The sequence below is a fragment of the Oncorhynchus kisutch genome, linkage group LG14, assembly GCF_002021735.2.
Source record: "Oncorhynchus kisutch isolate 150728-3 linkage group LG14, Okis_V2, whole genome shotgun sequence".
NCBI classification, from domain to species: Eukaryota; Metazoa; Chordata; class Actinopteri; order Salmoniformes; family Salmonidae; genus Oncorhynchus; species Oncorhynchus kisutch.
The window spans coordinates 68,810,011-68,830,644 of NC_034187.2; the positions used below are offsets into that span (position 1 = coordinate 68,810,011).

General features: G+C 40.9%; 1 protein-coding gene across 1 annotated transcript in view; it reads left to right on the forward strand.

Moving 5' to 3' along the window:
* trps1 (trichorhinophalangeal syndrome I) overlaps positions 1-20,634 on the forward strand; it is a 181,682-nt gene that overhangs the window by 54,506 nt on the left and 106,542 nt on the right. Inside the window, exon 5 of the mRNA XM_031788835.1 lies at positions 15,047-15,719. Coding sequence (XP_031644695.1) covers positions 15,047-15,719 — 673 coding nt within the window. The remainder of the gene's footprint in view (positions 1-15,046; positions 15,720-20,634) is intronic.

Genomic DNA, 20,634 nt, shown 5'->3' on the forward strand with positions numbered 1-20,634 from the left:
AAGTGGTGATCCTAACTGACCTAAGACAGGGATTTTTTACTAGGATTAAATGTCAAGAATTGTGAAAAACTGAGTTTAAATGTATTTGGCTAAGGTGCATCTTGAAATGTATGTAGATATCTTTGTTAGAAAGAATATTATTTTGCCCTTGACAGAGTGATGCTGAATGTAAAAAAATCGCTCAACTTACCCCTCTCTCCCAAAATCTGCTTATTTATTTATAGATATCATTGTTCTTCTCATGGCTTAAACAATTACTCAAAGGTTAAAATCACCTTTAAACCACAAAGGGACAAGACGAACAACTGTTAGACAGTTAGTTTTGTAAATTGGAAGGAACTTATGTTAACTTTTCCTTAATTGAATAAATTAATTAAATAAATTAAATTGAATTGCCTTTTCATCAATCTACCGTGGAAACAAATAAACACTTTTCACAGCTTTGTGTAAAAATAATTGCTAATACTTACACTATTTATATGGCAGTAATTGAGCCATAAATGTCGGTATTCTATTTGAAGACACACCTCAATTAAACCACCTCATTATTCCCAGTTCTGTCATTTGTTAAATTTGGAGTGGGTACAAGGTCATGAATAAAGCAAAAATCATTAAAAAACGATTTATTCCCAAGTATGAATTTACATATTTCAATATAGTGTAAAATGTCTGCATTTTAGCTGATAATGTGGTGCTTATTTGAAACTTTAAAGAATATTTTGTTGAACAGCATTACAGTTTTGTAAAACAAAGTGTAAACTTGTATGTATCAGTGGTGTCTTAGTCTGACCCTAATCCAATCAATAAACAACATCAATCCATATGCATTTTAGCAGAAACAATATCTGGCAAATGATAGTCTACTGTAATTCTATTTTACAGCCTGCGAACATCCTGACAAGAGCCCGTTACACCACGTCCCTGGGCTAGCCAATGATAAAATTTCGGTTTTGGGTCGACAGAAATATTTGTGTTTGCTGTCAGTGAGGTCGGCAGAGGAGAGGATAGCGATTTATGTTGGACTCAGGCTGTCCTTTATGTGTGTGAGCTGTTGCTGCCTTCAGTAGTGAGGGAGAAAAAAGAGAATGTAAGAAAAGTAGGAGGGAGAGAGATAAATAGAGAGAGAGGGAGAAGGAGCTGTTTGTCTTCTCATTTTAAAGCGTAATGATAAGTGAAAGTGTCTGCGGCGGGAAGGACTGGCCGTGGAGGAGGCTCTGTCTCTATCGCTCACCATAACTCCCCTGTAATAAAACCACGGAAAACAATCAGTGTGTCTCAGGTTGCACACTTGTCCGTTTATTCTCATGAAGCTGTAATTGAATTTGTATGTAATGTTGTTTGTTTTCTGGTCTTGTAGGAAAATAGTTGTTGAAGAAAACCGCGCTACGCTAGCCCAGAGGATAGGTGCGATGTGAGTGATGAAACGTATGCTGGTCTCTGTGTGTGTGTGTGTGTGGGCATCGAGCGTGCGTGCATGTGTCTATCTCTCTGTGTCTTATTTTGTGTATGTGTGTGAGAGTACATGCTAGTATACTGTAGATTTTCCGCACTATCGCAAGTATGCTTGTGGCCCTGTGTGTGTGACAGGGCTCTACAGTGCAAACATTTTACTTGCATATACGCCTAAATATTTTGCTGTGCGACCTGGAATTTTTATTTAGGAGCACCAGTGCGCCTATAAAAATGAAGGATTCTAGCGCTATTACATCAAACATTTTATGTGGTGCTCCTAAATTTCTTTGTATGCGCCTACATTTTTCCACTTAGGCTCACACGTGCTCCTTATAAAAAAGTTCCGCGTAGAGCCTTGTGTGAGTGAGTATGTGTGTGCATGTGTTTGGGGAGTTGAGAGCGTATTATTGGATGCGCTGCTACGTTGAAAAATCACAGATGTTCAGGACATTCATTAGAGGCATAGCTGGCCTCTTGGCCTGGTGCAGCGGTCCTTTGAGATGTAAACAGTACAGATAATCAGAGAAGCCTGCCTGCAGACTACACACACACACACACACACACACACACACACACACACACACACACACACACACACACACACACACACACACACACACACACACACACACACCTATGTGTGCTGGATTCCAAGGACTTTGATCTTGTTCCTCTGCCCCTGTGTCTGACTTTAAGCGAACTCATTGACACACTGCATGCTGGGAAAACAGGCTCTTCTTGATGATGAAAGCCTGTCTCTCCTCACTTCTTCCTGGTTTGTAGTTGGGGCATGAGCAAGAGGGCGTCGGAACGTTTAGTACAGTCTAGAGCTACAGCGTATTTTCCAGGTTCTCTAGGGTCTGAATAGGTGTGTAGGCTGAGTGTGTGAGTGATGAAACGAATGCTGGCGTGTGTGTGCGTGCGTGCGTGCATGCATGTGTGTGTTTGTGTGTGTGTGTGTGTTTCTTTTTGTCTCATTGTGTGTATGTGCGTGAGAGTACATGCTGATATAGATTTTCCTCACTATTGCAAGTGTGCTTGTGGCCCCGTGTTTCAAGTTGCAAATGCTTACTTCCAGGTTCCTTCACGACAATGCTACAACATTAAGAAATAATAAAATATAAGAATATGAACATAAATAAATGTCTCTGTAGAATATAATAAACATTTTAGCATAAGTCTAATACAAGAAGGCACAATTTATAGTCCAAGTGGGAATAGGGGGGCAAATGTATACATTGTGAAGTATTTGGCAATAATAGTAAGAGACTGGTAGCATCAGTTGTGATGTGTGTGTAGCATGAATGTATACTGTATGTGTGTGTGTGTATTGTGTGTGTGGATGAGTGTGTGTGTACTAAGTGTTGTCACAATACCATCATTTTGACTTCGATACCGAAATCACGTCTAGTTCCATGATACTCGTTACCATTACGGTATTTGATACCACAACGATAGCTAAACAAAACAAGAAGGTAAATTAGCCAGTCACAGAATGGTACTTGATCTAGACAAATAAACGCAGCTACTGCTCTGTTCCATCGTTAGGCATCTTTGAGTTCAATATCATTACATTTTACAATGTTTATGTAAATGCATTCATTTAATCGATTATACAACCAATTTGACTTTGTTTTTACCAATCTACCTACAAGAAAACATTTAGTTGAATGGTAAATCTATATTGATAAACTGGGTAAATCAAGATGTAGCCTAGTTCTATTCACAATACAGGTGAATTAGTATTATTCAGTAGGAGTGTGTGCATGCAGTGAGTTATTGAGCTTGGTTTAGCTGATATCATTGGGCTACAGATGACAAAAAATCCCTTCCATTTAGGACTTATTTTATTGTCAACTGCTAGGAGAACATGTTATTTTATTGTACTGATCAACCCCATTAGCATAGAATAAGTAATCTCTTATTTTTTAAAAGTGTGCAATGTCTCTATAAGAAAGTAATGATGTTGCCTCCTGGGTGGCGCAGTGGTTAAGGGCGGCAACATCATTTCAGGAGGCAACATCATTACTTTCTTAAAGAGACATTGCACACTTTTATAAAATAAGAGATTACTTATTCTATGCAAATGGAGTTGATCAGTACAATAAAATAACATGTTCTGTGCCACCAGAGATTCTGGGTTCGCGCCCAGGCTCTGGCGTAACCGGCTGCGACCGGGAGGTCCGTGGGGCGATGCACAATTGGCATAGCGTCGTCCAGGTTAGGGAGGGTTTGGCCAGTAGGGATATCCTTGTCTCATCGAGCACCAGCGACTCCTGTGGCGGGCCGGGTGCAGTGCACGTTAAGCAAGGTTGCCAGGTGCACGGTGTTTCCTCCGACACATTGGTGCGGCTGGCTTCCGGGTTGGATGCGCGCTGTGTTAAGAAGCAGTGACAAGAGACAAGATAGTAGATACTAACAATTGGATACCACGAAATTGGGGAGAAAAAGGGGGTAAAATTTAAATAAAATAAAAAAGTAATTATGTTATTCACTATGCAGAATGTGGCTGTGGAATCTGACATTGTGGCTATTCATGGGTTGCATGTTTCGTCACAATATTGTTTTTAATGCTTGTTTTGGATTGATGCCCGACTGAACATTCTACTCAATGCATCGTCAGTGAGTGCTGATGAAGATTTCAAATGTACTCTAGATATTACAGTGGCTTGGAAATACAATGATATTCAAAAGGAGGCAAATAATTAGTAGCATCATTTTGATGTCACCAGATTGCCTTTGGATGCAGTATAATGTTAGCTAGCTAGTTAAGATTGACGGGAGGCCACTGGATATTAGCTAGCTAACGTTAGCATATTTTTGACGAACTTTGCTAGCTAATGCCATCTGTCTAGAGTACATTTGACAACATGATAATGCTGGCAAAATTGTTTTCTACTAAATATTTGACTACTTTAGCAATGTCATCGTATTTCGAGGCACTATAGTTTAATTTAGACTAAACAGTAGTTAGACACCTTCCAGAATGACTGGGCTTAATCACCACTTTAGGGCACCAGTATGACGCGGGGTGGCTTGAGAACGTTCGTAACAATGAGAACGTTCGTAACAATGGCATGATGCGACCAAGTGACGAAGGTGCAACCTATGAATGGTGCTAGTGGAAACCAGATGGAAGGCGAGAGAGACGAAGAAGTGAATTACTTTTTGGTGGCTAGGGACGTTTTTGGTCACAATCAGCTCTGAAATCAGCATTTTTTGCGTGATGGTTTGCACATTATCACAAACAAAGTACTATTGTAGTGAATTCAGCTGTAAGCTAGCAAGGAAAGTTAGCCTACAATTAAAGCTGGAAGCTACCGGTTTCATCTTGCATTGTGAAAGTTTTATAACCTGTACGGACATTGTTTTGCGAAAAGCAATGAACAGTTTCAACATTTCTACATGCCGTGTTGCATTATTCAAGTTTGTTAACATCTGTGCAGCATGAGTGGGGACTGGGGAGCTATCAATGCAGCCCAGACAGCCCTAGCAATGAATGACTAAGTGGAGCAGGCACCCTGCTCTTCGCACTATAAAGGGGCTGCGCTGATGCAGACTTGATCCTCTCAATCACGTGAAACACACTTGACAGAAGTACCGCATGTAAAAAAAAATAGAGTACTGAACCGTTTTTTTGGGGGGGGGTTTGTTGAAAAAGTAACAAAGTTTCGGTATTCCGTGCAACACTAGTGTGTGCTAAGGTGTGGAGCGTCAGTACAGGTGGCCAGTCCAGTTCAAGTGTTCATCAGTCTGATGGCTTGTAGATAAAAACTGTCTCTGAGCCTGTTGGTATCAGACCTCATGTTCTGTTATCGTGGAGTGAGCGACTCGGAGCTAAGGTGTGTGGGGTGCTTGACGATGCTGCGGGCCTTCCTCAGGCACTGTTTTGAGGGTGAATATGTTTGTGGGGAGTTGAGAGCATATTATTGGATGCGCTGCTGAGTTGAAAAATCACAGATGTTCAGGACATTCTTTAGAGGCATAGCTGGCCTCTTGGCCTGGTGCAGCTGTCCTTTGAGATGTAAACAGTACAGATAATCAGAGAAGCCTGCCTGCAGACTACACACACACACACACACACACACACACACACACACACACACACACACACACACACACACACACACACACACACACACACACACACACACACACACACACACACACACACACACACACAATATACACACACACACACACACACACAATATGCACACACACAATATGCACACACACGATATGCACACACACACACACACACACACACACAATATGCACACACACACACACAATATGCACACACACACACACAATATGCACACACACAATATGCACACACACACACACACACAGACACACACACACACACACACACACACACACACAATATATGCACACACACACCTATGCGTACTGAAATTCCAAAGCCTTTGATCTGGTTCCTTCTGCCCCTGAGTCTCTAAGCGAACACACTTCCTGCACTGCATGCTGGGGAAAACAGGTTCTTCTCGATGATGAAAGCCTGTCTCTCCTCACTTCTTCCTGATTCATAGTTAGGGCACCTTATTCTTTAGGTTCTGCTACAGGGCTTGACTGGGAAAAAGCTGATTGCTGGGTTAACTGATCTCACCTGTCAGTTCAACCGAACCTGATGGCTTCCCCTTTGCTGTTACAGGTGTAATACCTGGTTTAAGGCAGGGATTTACATCTCTTCTACAGCTGGTGTAAATCCAAATCGAAGGACTCTATGGTATAGTCAGTGTAAAACAGGTGAAAGACCATTATGGTGTAATTGGTGTAAAAACCAGGTGGAACCCCTCTTTGGTGTAATCAGTGTAAAACCAGGTAAAAGGCCTCTATGGTTTAATCAGTGTAAAACCAGGTAGAATTCCTATATGGTGTAATCGGTGTAAAACCAGGTAGAAGACCTCTATGGTGTAATCGGTGTAAAACCAGGTAGAAGACCTCTATGGTGTAATCGGTGTAAAACCAGGTAGAATTCCTATATGGTGTAATCGGTGTAAAACCAGGTAGAAGACCTCTATGGTGTAATCGGTGTAAAACCAGGTAGAAGACCTCTATGGTGTAATTGGTGTAAAACCAGGTAGAAGACCTCTATGGTGTAATCGGTGTAAAACCAGGTAGAAGGCCTATATGGTGTAATCGGTGTAAAACCAGGTAGAAGACCTCTATAGTGTAATCGGTGTAAAACCAGGTAGAAGACCTCTATGGTGTAATCGGTGTAAAACCAGGTAGAAGACCTCTATAGTGTAATCAGTGTAAAACCAGGTAGAAGACCTCTATGGTGTAATCGGTGTAAAACCAGGTAGAAGACCTCTATAGTGTAATCGGTTTAAAACCAGGTAGAAGACCTCTATAGTGTAATCGGTGAAAAAACTGGTAGAAGACCTCTATGGTGTAATCGGTGTAAAACCAGGTAGAAGACCTCTATGGTGTAATCGGTGTAAAACCAGGTAGAAGGCAGGACCTCTCCTGGCTCGAAGCCATAATGCTGACTGACAGAGTCTAGAGGGGAGGGAGAGAGACGCCGAGGTTGATGCTCCTTTGTTCAGCATCTGTGAAGAGTTTAGCCAGATTACTCTGTAGAGAAGTTAGGCACACACACTCATGGAGGCATGCATGCACACAGTTACTAACATATACACAGTCACAGAGTCACACGTATGCACGCACCGCACATGCACAAAGTAGGCACTTACGCATTCATACACACATGCACACACGCACACACACACGCACCTAAGCTTTGGTACTTTTTCGATACTTGAACATGGAAAAACGGTTGAGTACTAGAATTGATATTTTCGGTGTTTCTGTCAAATATATACGGATTGAGCGGATGGAGTCTGTCTACTAATCTATTTGAAACTTCTCAAGGGGGCAGTAGTAAGCTAGCCAGGGTTTTGACAAGCAAGTGAGAGGAGAGAGAAAATCCCGACAGCATGGCTTATTTTAATGAATACATCATACCTCCACGCCTGCAGCTTTTTGACCAAACTGCCTCCAGAAGTGAACTATGGGAATACGTTGCTTACAGAGCAGATGATGAGCGCCAGCCCACCAAAACAACTATGCAAAAGGTGTTACAAAGCAGTGCAGTGCAAGGGAGGTTTAGTTGCAAAACAACATAAAAAAATGTTAAAAACTCTTTCACACATGACATTTGCATTGTAACGTTATTCTACTTGTAACTAAATTTGAATTCTTTTTGAGTGACATTGACATTAACATATACTCAGTATGACGTTCATTTGAGCATTATAATTGTTGTATGTGTATGTTGTTGTATGTGTCGAACTGCTTTGCTTTATCTTGGCCAGGTCGCAGTTGTAAATGAGAACTTGTTCTCAACTAGCCTACCTGGTTAAATAAAGGCGAAAAAAAAAAATATGATTACAACCCAAAAGTAATGTGAAATGCCCTCATAACTTGGCTACGACAGCGATATATTTAGACTATGTCACGTTTGTCTGGGCTGGGCTTGCTAGCAGTAGCCACTAGCTAGCCAGCCAGCAGCCCTGGGTGGAGCATTGCACCCTGGGAGTTGAAATGCACTTTGGGAATTGTAGTATGCTGTGTAAAATCCTTTGTATTTCTATGGTGTGTAGACTATTACAAAAAGTTCTAGAAGCTTCAGAAATTAGCTTCAAAGTTTTTTAAACATTTAGAAACCAAACTATTTATTTAATACATTAAATTATTTAGCTGTAATGATTAATTAATCATTGGTCGTATGTAATGTAATTTCACCCAAAATTATGGCCATAGATTATCAAATTATCCCTTGTATGTAGCAGATTACATTTTTAAACAGTTTAGATGTAATTGCACAATTATTTTGGATGCTGTGAGTCTCAGATATGGTTTTGCATAAGACAAATGTAATGTATAGGTTGTTTTCAATAAAGCTTCACAATAAGGTGTAGAACATTCGATTTGCATGCTGGGGGGCAAAGAGTCGCACAGCTCCGCTAAAACCATTGACAAGTGTGTGCCATTTTCAAGGGATTAGGAAATACATTTTTACCATTTGGTTCTAATAATATCACCTCTTGAAGAGCGTAGTCAGACCTACAATTTTATGATTATTCCATGCAAAACAATTACACACATTTAGCTCTATCATCAGAGTTATACAGCAAGTAACTGCAACAACTGATCATGTAATTTCAGATACGTAGGGTAGCCTCACGATATCTCTCAATATTAGCCACCATTAATTGGATATTTGAGTGATATAAAAAAAACTATACCTGACAAGTATGAGTGGTTTGGTTAATTTCACACCCTTTGTGGGCTTTGCTTGTCAAGCAGCTGATGGGCCCATGCATTTAGCTAAACATAGTGACCTAATGTAATTTTTTCTCAAACCATTTTTTCACTAACCCATTTTCAAAATTGTTTTTAAGAGTGTTTAATTATGGTTACTGCTATTGGAGGACCAAAAAAAGCCGATACCGATTAATCGGATGATTTAAAAAAAAGATGTATTTGTAATAATGACAATTACAACAATACTGAATGAACACTTATTTTAACTTAATATAATACATCAATAAAATCAATTTAGCCTCAAATATAATTGAAACATGTTCAATTTGGTTTAAATAATGCAAAAACAAAGTGTTGGAGAAGAAAGTAAAAGTGCAATATGTGCCATGTAAAAAAGCTCTTTATCCTTGCTCAGAACATGAGAACATATGAAAGCTGGTGGTTCCTTTTAACAGGAGTCTTCAATATTCCCAGGTAAGAAGTTTTAGGTTGTAGTTATTATATGAATTATAGGACAATTTCTCTCTCTACCATTTGTATTTCATATACCGTTGACTATTGGATGTTCTTATAGGCACTTTAGTATTGCCAGTGTAACAGTATAGCTTCCGTCCCTCTCCTCGCCTCTACCTGGGCTCGAACCAGGAACACATCGACAACAGCAACCCTCAAAGCAGCTTTACCTATCGCTCCACAAAAGCTGCGGCCCTTGCAGAGCAAGGGGAACAACCACTCCAAGTCTCAGAGCGAGTGACGTTTGAAACGCTATTAGCGCGCACCCTGCTAACTAGCTAGCCATTTCACATCGGTTACACAAGCCTAATCTCGGGAGTTGATAGTCCTGAAGTCATAAACAACTGCTGGCAAATGCACAAAAGTGCTGTTTGAATGAATGCTTACGAGCCTGCTGGTGCCTACCATCGCTCAGTCAGACTTCTCTATCAAATCATAGACTTAGTTATAGCATAGTTATAGTGGAGCTGGCGGTCTCCTTGCCCCACAGCAGCCAAATTGAACGTACTGTGGCGCTTGATTGAAATCAACCGATTATTCTATTTTGAACAAAATTGACTATAGAATATAATAATAGTGTATTTATTTAAGTTGTTCTACCAGTTTTTTCATCAGAAATGATGGCTTATGGGTACCTTCATGTGTGTGTAAAACCTATATATATATATATATATACAGTACTTGTCAAAAGTTTGGACATGACTACTCATTCCAGGGTTTTTCTTTATTTTTACTATTTTCTACATTGTAGAATAATAGTGAAGACATAAAAACTATTAAATAACACATATGGAATCATGCAGTAATCAAAAAAGTGTTAAAAAAATCTAAATATATTTTATATTGGAGATCCTTCAAAGTTGCCACCCTTTGCCTTGATGACAACTTTGCACACTCTTGGCATTCTCTCAACCAGCTTCATGAGGTAGTAAACTGTCATGCATTTCAATTAACAGGTTTGCCTTGTTAGAAGTTCATTTGTGGAATTTCTTTCCTTCTTAATGTGTTTGAGCCAATCAGTTGTGTTGTGACAAGGTAGTGGTGGTATACAGAAGATAGCCCTATTTGGTAAAAGACTAAGTCCATATTATGGCAAGAACAGCCCAAATAAGTAAAGGGAAATTACAGTTGATCATTAGTTTTAGACATGATGGTAACACTTTTTTGTTTACTACATGATTCCATATGTGTTATTTCATAGTTTTGATGTCTTCAGTATTATTCTACAATGTAGAAAATAGTAAAAATAAAGAAAGACTGGTACTGTATATTGATGACACAAATGTATAATTTGTTAAAAATGTTATATTAAAAAAATACATTTAGTTATTTGTGACATTTGACTGTGTAAAACCTAGCAGTACTACTTATTTTTCTGAAAGTACGCCAGGTATATAGCATTTTGCCCAAAGAAATGATAATTTGTGTCTCAGAAACTGAAACCATCAAGGGATAGATTTTAAATAAATACATGTCTGTCATTGAACAACCAAATTTCCTGATTACATAGTGAAAAAACAGCATTCTCTTTCATAATTTCTTTAAACAATAAAAACGAATTTACCAACATTTCAGAAAATGGTGCCTCCTGAAAGAATTCAGACCTCTTGACTTTTTCCAAATGTTGTTACGTTATACAGAGGCAGACGACAGCCTGCTTGGAGTTTTCCAAAATGCCCCTAAAAACATGATTCTCTGGTCTGATGAAACCAAGATAGAACTATTTTGCCTGATTGCCAAGTGTCACATCTGGATGAAATTTGGCACCATCCCTACGGTGAAGCATGGAGGTGGCAGCATCATGCTGTGGGGATGTTTTTCAACGGCACGGACTGGGAGACTAGTCAGGATCAAGGCAAAGATGAACGGATCAAAGTACAGAGAGATCCTTGTTGAAAACCTGCTCCAGAGTGCTCAGGACCTCAGACTGGGGGCGAAGGTTTACCGTGCAACAGGAAAACAACTCTAACGCACACTGCCAAGACAATGCAGGAGTGGCTTCGGGACAAGTCTCTGAATGTCTTTGAGTGGTCCAGCCAGAGCCCGGACTTGAACCCTAAAAACTCTGGAGAGACCTGAAAATAGCTGTGCAGCAACGCTCCCCATCTAACCTAACAGAGCTTGAGAGTACCTACAGAAAATAATGGGTGAAACTCCCCAAATACAGGTGTGCCAAGCTTGTAGGGTCATACCCAAGAAGACTCAAGGCTGTAATCGTTGCCAAAGGTGCTTCAACAAAGTACTGAGTAAAGGGTCTGAATACTTACAGTTGAAGACGGAAGTTTACATACAACTTAGCCAAATACATTTAACTCACTTTTTCACAATTCCTGACATTTAATCCTAGGAAAAATTCCCTGTGTTAGGTCAGTTAGGATTACCACTTTATTTTAGGAATGTGAAATGTCAGAATAATAGTATAGAGAATTATTTATTTCATCTTTTATTTCAACACATTCCCAGTGGGTCAGAAGTTTACATACACTCAATTAATATTTGGGACGGCAGATGGCCCAGTGGTTAGCGCGTTGGACTCGTAACTGAAATGTTGCAAGATCGAATCCCCTAGCGTTCTGCCCCTGAACAAAGCAGTTAACCCATTGTTCCTAGGCCGTCATTGAAAATAAGAATTTGTTCTTTAACTGACTTGCCAAGTTAAATAAAGGGGAAAAAAATACAACATTTGGTAGCATTGCCTTTAAATTGTTTAACTTGGGTCAAACGTTTCGATTAGCCTTCATCAAGCTTCCCAAAAAGTACAATCTTTGTCCCCATGTGCAGTTGCAAACCGTAGTCTGGCTTTTTTTATGCCTATTTTGGAGCAGTGGCATCTTCTTTGCTGAGCGGCCTTCAGGTTATGTCAATATAGGACTGGTTTTACTGTGGATATAGATACTTTTGTACCGGTTTCCTTCAGCATTTTCACAAGGTCCTTTGCTGTTGTTCTGGGATAGATTTGCACTTTTCGCACCAAAGTACGTTCATCTCTATGAGACAGAATACGTCTCCTTCCTGAGGGGTGTGATGTCTACGTGGTCCCATGGTGTTTATACTAATGTACTATTGTTTGTACAGATCAATGTGGTACCTTCAGGTATTTGGAAATTGCTCCCAAGGATGAACCAGACTTGTGGAGGTCTACCATTTTTTTCCTGAGGTCTTGGGTGATTTCTCTTGATTTTCCCATGATGTCAAGCAAAGAGACACTGAGTTTGAAGGTAGGTCTTGAAATACATCCACAGGTACACCCCCAATTGACTCAATTTATGTCAATTAGCCTATCAGAAGCTTCTAAAGCCATGACATCATTTTCTGGAATTTTCCAAGCTGTTTAAAGGCACAGTCAACTTAGTATATGTAAACTTCTGACCCACTGGAATTGTGATGCAGTAATTTACAAGTGAAATAATCTAATAATAAGACATTTGTGGAGTGGTTGAAAAACTAGTTTTAATGACTCCAACCGAAGTGTATGTAATCTTCCGACTTCAACTGTATGTAAATGTGATATTTCAGTTTTTCTCTTGAATAAATTAGCAAACATTTCTAAAAATCTGTTTTTGCTTTGTCATTATGGGTATTGTCTGTAGATTGATGGGAGAAATAAACAATTTAATACATTTTAAAATAAGGCTGTAACTTAAGGCAAAATGTGGAAAAAGTCAAGGGGTCTGAATTACTTTCCAAATGCACTGTATAGCGTTTTGGAATGAAATTCAATTTGTGAGTGTTAAATCCTAGAATGCAACAATACAAATGCAATAACAATGACTTTTTGTTATTGTTTTTATTTGTTTTGTTTGCCAGTTGGAGGTAGGTGGGAGGAAGAAATTCTAAATATTTATTGCTTCATAATTAGATTAACCCTTTAGAAGAAAGGGTTCCAAAAGAGTTCTTCGGCTATCCCCATAGAAGAACCCTTTTTAGTTCCAGGTAGAACCCTTTTTGGAAAGGGTGGAACTCAAAAGGGTTCTACCTGAAACCAAAAAGCGCTCTTCAAAGGGTTATCCTATGGGAAAAGCCGAAGAACCCTTTTAGGTTCTAGATAGCACCTTTTTTTTGTAGAGTGCAGTTAAAGAGAAGCTGACAGGACGTTGCCTTTTTTCAACAATGTAGTTAGCTATTCATAATGTAACTGCCCTTTGATCACTATGCCTTTTTTCAACAATGTAGTTAGTTATTCATAATGTAACTGCCCTTTGATCACTATGCCTTTTTTCAACAATGTAGCTAGTTATTCATAATGTAACTGCCCTTTGATCACTATGCCTTTTTTCAACAATGTAGCTAGTTATTCATAATGTAACTGCCCTTTGATCACTATGCCTTTTTTCAACAATGTAGTTAGTTATTCATAATGAAAAGGCCCTTTGATCACTATGCCTTTTTTCAACAATGTAGCTAGTTATTCATAATGAAACTGCCCTTTGATCACTATGCCTTTTTTCAACAATGTAGCTAGTTATTCATAATGTAACTGCCCTTTGATCACTATGCCTTTTTTCAACAATGTAGTTAGTTATTCATAATGTAACTGCCCTTTGATCACTATGCCTTTTTTCAACAATGTAGCTAGTTATTCATAATGAAACTGCCCTTTGATCACTATGCCTTTTTTCAACAATGTAGTTAGTTATTCATAATGAAACTGCCCTTTGATCACTATGCCTTTTTTCAACAATGTAGCTAGTTATTCATAATGAAACTGCCCTTTGATCACTATGCCTTTTTTCAACAATGTAGCTAGTTATTCATAATGTAACTGCCCTTTGATCACTATGCCTGTTTTCAACAATGTAGTTAGTTATTCATAATGTAACTGCCCTTTGATCACTATGCCTTTTTTCAACAATGTAGCTAGTTATTCATAATGAAACTGCCCTTTGATCACTATGCCTTTTTTCAACAATGTAGCTAGTTATTCATAATGTAACTGCCCTTTGATCACTATGCCTTTTTTCAACAATGTAGTTAGTTATTCATAATGTAACTGCCCTTTGATCACTATGCCTTTTTTCAACAATGTAGCTAGTTATTCATAATGTAACTGCCCTTTGATCACGATGTCTTTTTTCAACAATGTAGTTAGTTATTCATAATGTAACTGCCCTTTGATCACTATGCCTTTTTTCAACAATGTAGTTAGTTATTCATAATGTAACTGCCCTTTGATCACTATGCCTTTTGGAGACGTGCGTGCTTATAAGTCTGAAAAGTTGAGGCTATGGATGAATGGCCACACTCCTAGCACTCTTGTTGATGCTGGTAAAATAAACAGGAGTGGGCGAGGAAGTTGTGTTTATTTATTTGGACATCCATGCATTGGACATCTCTGTGGAGACATGGCTACGTTAACAGGAAATGAAAGCATTTTGAACCTGCTGTGATGGTTCATTGTAGTTCTGAGCAAAACCCAACTGGTTATTTAGCTGAAGTTTTCATGTGGTGTATCATAATTATTGGTGAATTTGATACAGTATATGATGGTCGGAGGTTGGAGAATGCTTGTGAGATGAGCGCGAGATAGAGTTAGCCAGTGAGATTAATTCAATTGAAATTGATTGAACCCATAATGTTTTGATTAAAAAACATACACTCATGTTGACCAAGGTTGCGCTGGTATTCATTTCCTGATGATATTTCTCACTGCCTGTCGATGTATGCTTTCTCGTGGTCAAGACTGGCACACTATTCATCCTCTGATATTGTCTACCTCCCTCCATGTCTGTCCCTGTAGACTCTCCCTCCCTCCTTCATTAACCCTTCCATTGTCTTCCGCCTGTAGGAGAGTCCACGGCTGCTGCCGGTGCCGCCACTGCAGCTTTACGGCCTCTGACACCTCATCACTTCTGGATCACTTCAACACGGCCCACTGTCAGGATTCCTCCGCCTCCTCTCATCCCTCCGCTTCCTCCACCACCACCAACGGCTGCTCCGCCACCACCCCCTCCACCCTCAGCATCAAGGAGGAGAGCAAGGGCGACCTCAAGCTCTACAGTCTGGTTCCCCCGGAGGGTCGCGCCGCTGAGGCAGGGCCGGGTGCCGAGGGAGGGGTGAAGAGTGAGGCCCTGGACGAGAAGGACACCCAGGGCCCCAAGGGATGGGTGGAGGCCAGAGAGGCCCAGGCCCAATCCCACGCAGCAGGCCTAGTATGGGTGCCTAAGGAGCGGGCCGGGGACATACTGAGGGGTAGTCCGGCCCAGTATCCCCAGGGCGCCCTGCATCTACTCAATGCTGTGGCCGCCTCTCAGGAGCAACAGCACCACCAGCAGAAGGGGGGGTCAGCGGTGCTCAGGGACTCCCCAGGCCTGGTGTTCAGCCTGGGGGGGGTCGACACCAAGGCCTTCCTGTCAGGACAGCCCCAGGGCGGTGCCGAGAAGCCCGGGCATCTGGTGCAGCAGTACTCCTCACCCACCGAAGGCAAGGCCGCCAAGGAGGAGTCCCAGTCGCTCCTAAGGGTAAGTAAACTCTCCACTCTCTCTCCTTCTTCACCCTCTCTCTTGTTTTTTTTTTTTTCACTCCACTACCCATCTCTGTTCATGAAAACAGCCTATTTTGGACTATTCTCCTGTGTTTTAATGGCCTAAGTTCTGCTGCTGTGCTCTGCTGGAGGTCACTGCAGTGCAGAGAGAGAGAGAACCAAGGCGGAAGCCATTTTGCAGCCATCGTCCCTGAATGATGAATGGTGGTGCTCCGAGTTGTGCCACACCAGAGAGCCTCTGTTATGTTCTCATCCCTCACATCCTTCTCATCCTTAGAGTCTCGCTCTAGTCTCCCACCATGTTTATCAATCCCCCAAAGCTGATGTTTGTCTCCCCTGCTCGGCCTTAATGAGGTAAGACCAAGCCAGCAGAACAGCAGAATGAACCGCCTCTGGTTAGTTCTCCCCTTCTCTGAGCTCCGACCGGTCTAATTGAGATATTGTTTCCAGCCACCCTGAGACTTACAGACATGACAATGGCTATATCTCTCTCTCACACACACACACACACACACACACACACACACACACACACACACACACACACACACACACACACACACACACACACACACACACACACACACACACACACACACACACACACACACCACAGCTAAAAACAATGGTTCAATGAAGAAGCGGAGAGAAAACAAATGTCTGGCTATTTGTCAATAGAGGCCTTCCTTTCTGTATGCAGCCGCTTTTAATTCAGAGATAAGAATCTCACATTAAGACTTGATTGACTCAGTGCGGTTTGTATTGAATCTATCTCGCTGGTTCATTTGGCTTTGGAGTTAATGTTCTCACTCATTCTGGCACTCCCAACGGGTCTTTGGCTTTTTGGATCCGACATCGCCGTTTGATTCCCAGGCTGTCAATCATGCCTTTCAGTGGACATCAGCACATAGTGTACAAGTTAATAAATAACATATATCAACACAGCGGCCATCTTGAAGGCCTCTTCACAATGATTTGGAGACTTGACAGCAGAGAAAACTTTGAGTCATCAGCCCGCACCTCACACACTGTCAGAGAGAAGAGATCACACTGATTACAAAGATTAGCAGCAGTATCTGGCATGTGTGTGTGTATGTGTGTGTGTATAAGTGTGTGTATGTGTGTGTGTGTATGTGTGTGTGTATGTGTGTGTGCGTGTTCTGTGTTTATACTGTACAGTGCAGTGGAGGCTTCAGCATCGGGATATTTGCCACAAAATGCCTGCAGGCCCCATTCAGTCATGCTTAGTGAGTTTCATAAATATCTACAAAACTGGGTTTAAAGTCAGAGATAAGACTGGCGGTGCAGACTATTTTTGGGGCTTGTCTGTAGTTATAAAGGTGTGGAGAGACATGGCGTGGCAGGAACAGACTGCCTTAGAATTCACCATTAGAAGAAGACAATTGCCTCACAAAGAGGCCTTTAATGTAATTCTTCCGAAGCCTTCACCACTACTGCCATCTGACATTGAAATAAAATTGGTCTCCAATCGAAATATCTTCTCTCCAAGGTCAGGCAATTGTATATATTTCAGTGTGGATTCAACGGCTTCATGACATGTTCTGCATATGTTATGTCTAGTGTTTACTTTGAACTGAAGCAGGGCTGGACTTAACAGAGGGAGGTGGGAGGTGGTGGCGGGTTATCCCACAAAGCTCTGACATCATCTCTTGCTCCCATCTGCTGTGCTTCACCCACGTTTCATTCAACCCCTTTGACACAGAACATTGAGAAACTGTCAGCTGCCCACGGGGACAGCAGCACTTCCTACGAGCTCTCCATCCAAACTCCATCATTGTCTTATGTAACACATTCGTTAAAAAAAAAAAAAAGCTGATTTTGTCTCTCAACATTAGAACTGGGCTGTGTGGATTTGAATAATGTGCTTTTGTGCGTTATTCAGTCTCTCTTAGTCTATCTCCGTTGTCTTTGGCATTTCTCTTTTTCTTCGTTCTCTTTGTGGACAGTTCTGGGTTGGGGAGACATTGGCAGCCCTGGCTATGTTGGCAGACGCCAGGCTAGGGCGTGGCACGGCTGAGCAGCGCGGTTAAGTCATTATCTAAGGCGTGTCAACGCAGTGTGTGAAAGGATTGGGGCGGGGGCGGAGATTAGACCATAGTCTTCAGGAAATGTTGAATCAGAATGTTTTGGGACAGCTCAGGGCTTAATGGGTCTCAGAAGGGCTCTGAGGTTTTTAGCGTCGATCGTCACAATGTTTTTTCAGTTACCATGACTTAGCTTATGAGTCATCACCTAGAATTATAACATGGGGCAAAGCAAAGGGAGGTGTTCTTAAAGCAAAAATAACCTGAGAAACCAGGTTTGTACTTAGCCTCACACAGTTTAGTACTTCACTTTCTCAAATCCCACTCATATTCTCAGGTTTAAATCTGTGACATGGGTTTGTGTTTGTATTTTTGTTTATTATGGATCCCCAAAGCAGCAGCTACTCTTCCTGGGGTCCAGCAAAATTAAGGCAGTTTATACAGTTTACAAAGCATTACAATACATTCACAGATCTCACAACATACTGTGTGCCCTCAGGCCCTAACTCCACCGCTACCACATATCTACAGTACTAAATTAATGTGTATGTATAGTGCGTATGTTATCGTGTGTGTGTGTGTATGCATGTGTCTGTGCCAATGTTTGTGTTGCTTCACAGTCCCCGCTGTTCCATAAGGTGTTTTTGTATCTGTTTTTTAAATGAAATTTTACTGCTTGCGTCAGGTACTTGATGTGGAATAGAGTTCCATGTAGTCATTGCTGTATGTACTACTCTGTGCCTCCCGCAGTCTGTTCTGAACTTGGGGACTGTGAAGAGACCTCTTGTGGCATGTATTGTGGGATATGCATGGGTGTACGTGCTGTGTGCCAGTAGTTTAGACAGACAGCTCGGTGCGTTCAACATGTCAATACCTCTCATAAATAAAAGTAGTGATAAAGTCAATCTCTCCTCCACTTTGAACCAGCAGAGATTGACATGTATATTATTAATATCTGCTCTCTATGTACATTCAAGGGCCAGCCGTGCTGCCCTGTTCTGAGCCAATTGCAATTTTCTTAAGTCCTTTTTTGTGGCACCTGACCACACAACTGAACAGGAGTCAAGGTGTGACAAAACTAGGGCCTGTAGGGCCTGCCTTGTTGATGGTGCTGTTAAGGCAGAGCATCACTTTATTATAGACATACTTCTCCCCATCTTAGCTACTACTGCATCAATATGTTTTGACCATGACAGTTTAGAATCTAGTGTAACTCCAAGGATTTTAGTCATTTCAACTTGTTGAATTTCTACATTATTTATTACAAGGTTTAGTTGAGGTTTAGGGTTTAGTGAGAGTTTTATTCCAAATTCAATGCTTTTAAAAATTCAATGCTTTTAGTTTTAGAAATATTTAGGGCTAACTTATTCCTTGCCACCCACTCTGAAACTTACTGCAGCTCTTTGCTGAATGTTGCAGTCATTTCAGTCGCTATAGTAGTTGACGTGTATAGTGTTGAGTCATCCGCATACATAGACACTCTGGTTTTACTCAAAGTCAGTGGCATGTTGTTAGTAAAAATTTAAAAAAGCAAGGGGCCTAAACAGGTACCCTGGGGAATTCCTGATTCTAACTGGATTATATTTGAGATGCTTCCATTAATGAACACCCTCTGTGTTCTGTTAGACAAGTAACTCTTTATCCACATTATAGCAGGGGGTGTAAAGCCATAACACATACATTTTTCCATCAGCAGACTATGATCGATAATGGCAAAAGCTGCACTGAAGTCTAACAAGACAGCCCCCACAATAATTTTACCATCAGTTTCTCTCAGTCAATCATCAGTCATTTGTGTAAGTGCTGTGCTTGTTGAGTGTCCTTCCCTATAAGCATGCTGAACTTCTATTGTCAATTTGTTTACTGTGAAATAGCATTGTATTTGGTCAAACACAATTTTTTCCAGAAGTTTACTAAGGGTTGGTAACAGGCTGATTGGTCGGCTATTTGAGCCAGTAAAGGCGGCTTTACTATTCTTGGGTGGCGGAATGACTTTAGCTTCCCTCCAGGCCTGAGGGCACACACTCTCTAGTAGGCTTAAATTGAAGATGTGGCAAATAGGAGTGTCAATATTGTCTGCTATTATCATCAATCATTTTCCATCCAGATTGTCAGATCCCGGTGGCTTGTCATTGTTGGTAGACATCAATAATTTTTTCACCTCTTCCACACGGACTTTACGGCATTCAAAAGTACAATTCTTGTCTTTCATAATTTAGTCCGATATACTTGGATGTGTAGTGTCAGCGTTTGTTGCTGACATGTCATCCCTAAGTTTGCTTATCTTGCTGTGTGTCTCGATATTAGTCACAAATGACAGATTTTATTCATGACACTGGAGAGGAGGGGGGATTTTGATTGGCGAAAATTAACACCTGCATGTCCAATGACATCATTTATTGCCATTAATTATAATCTTATCAATATGAAATCAGAACTTTCATCACTAAGCTAGATCATTTATCACAGTTGCTTTGCTGGGCCATAATGACCAATTCTTCTCTGGTGGTCCTGATTATAGCTAACAGGAAAGTGATGGAAAGTCTGTCCGTCAGTCTGTCTGTTCTTTTCGACCACGATGACAAATCCTCTGGTTCAAAGCAGGAGCAGGGTTTATGATGGTTTATGATGAGTTATAGTAGCAACAATCAGTGACAGTACAACAGTACTGATGGTTGCAGAGCTCCTATTAGAGTTGTCAATTGATTTCTCACACGACTTGCCAGTCAGTGCAACCTTAAGCTATTTTGACTGTGTTCAAAGTGTGGCCTTCTCCAGTCTCCTCTGGCCTTCATGGCAGTCACTGCCCCGCAGGCTCTCTCTCTTCTTAAGGGCTGTGCCAGTATC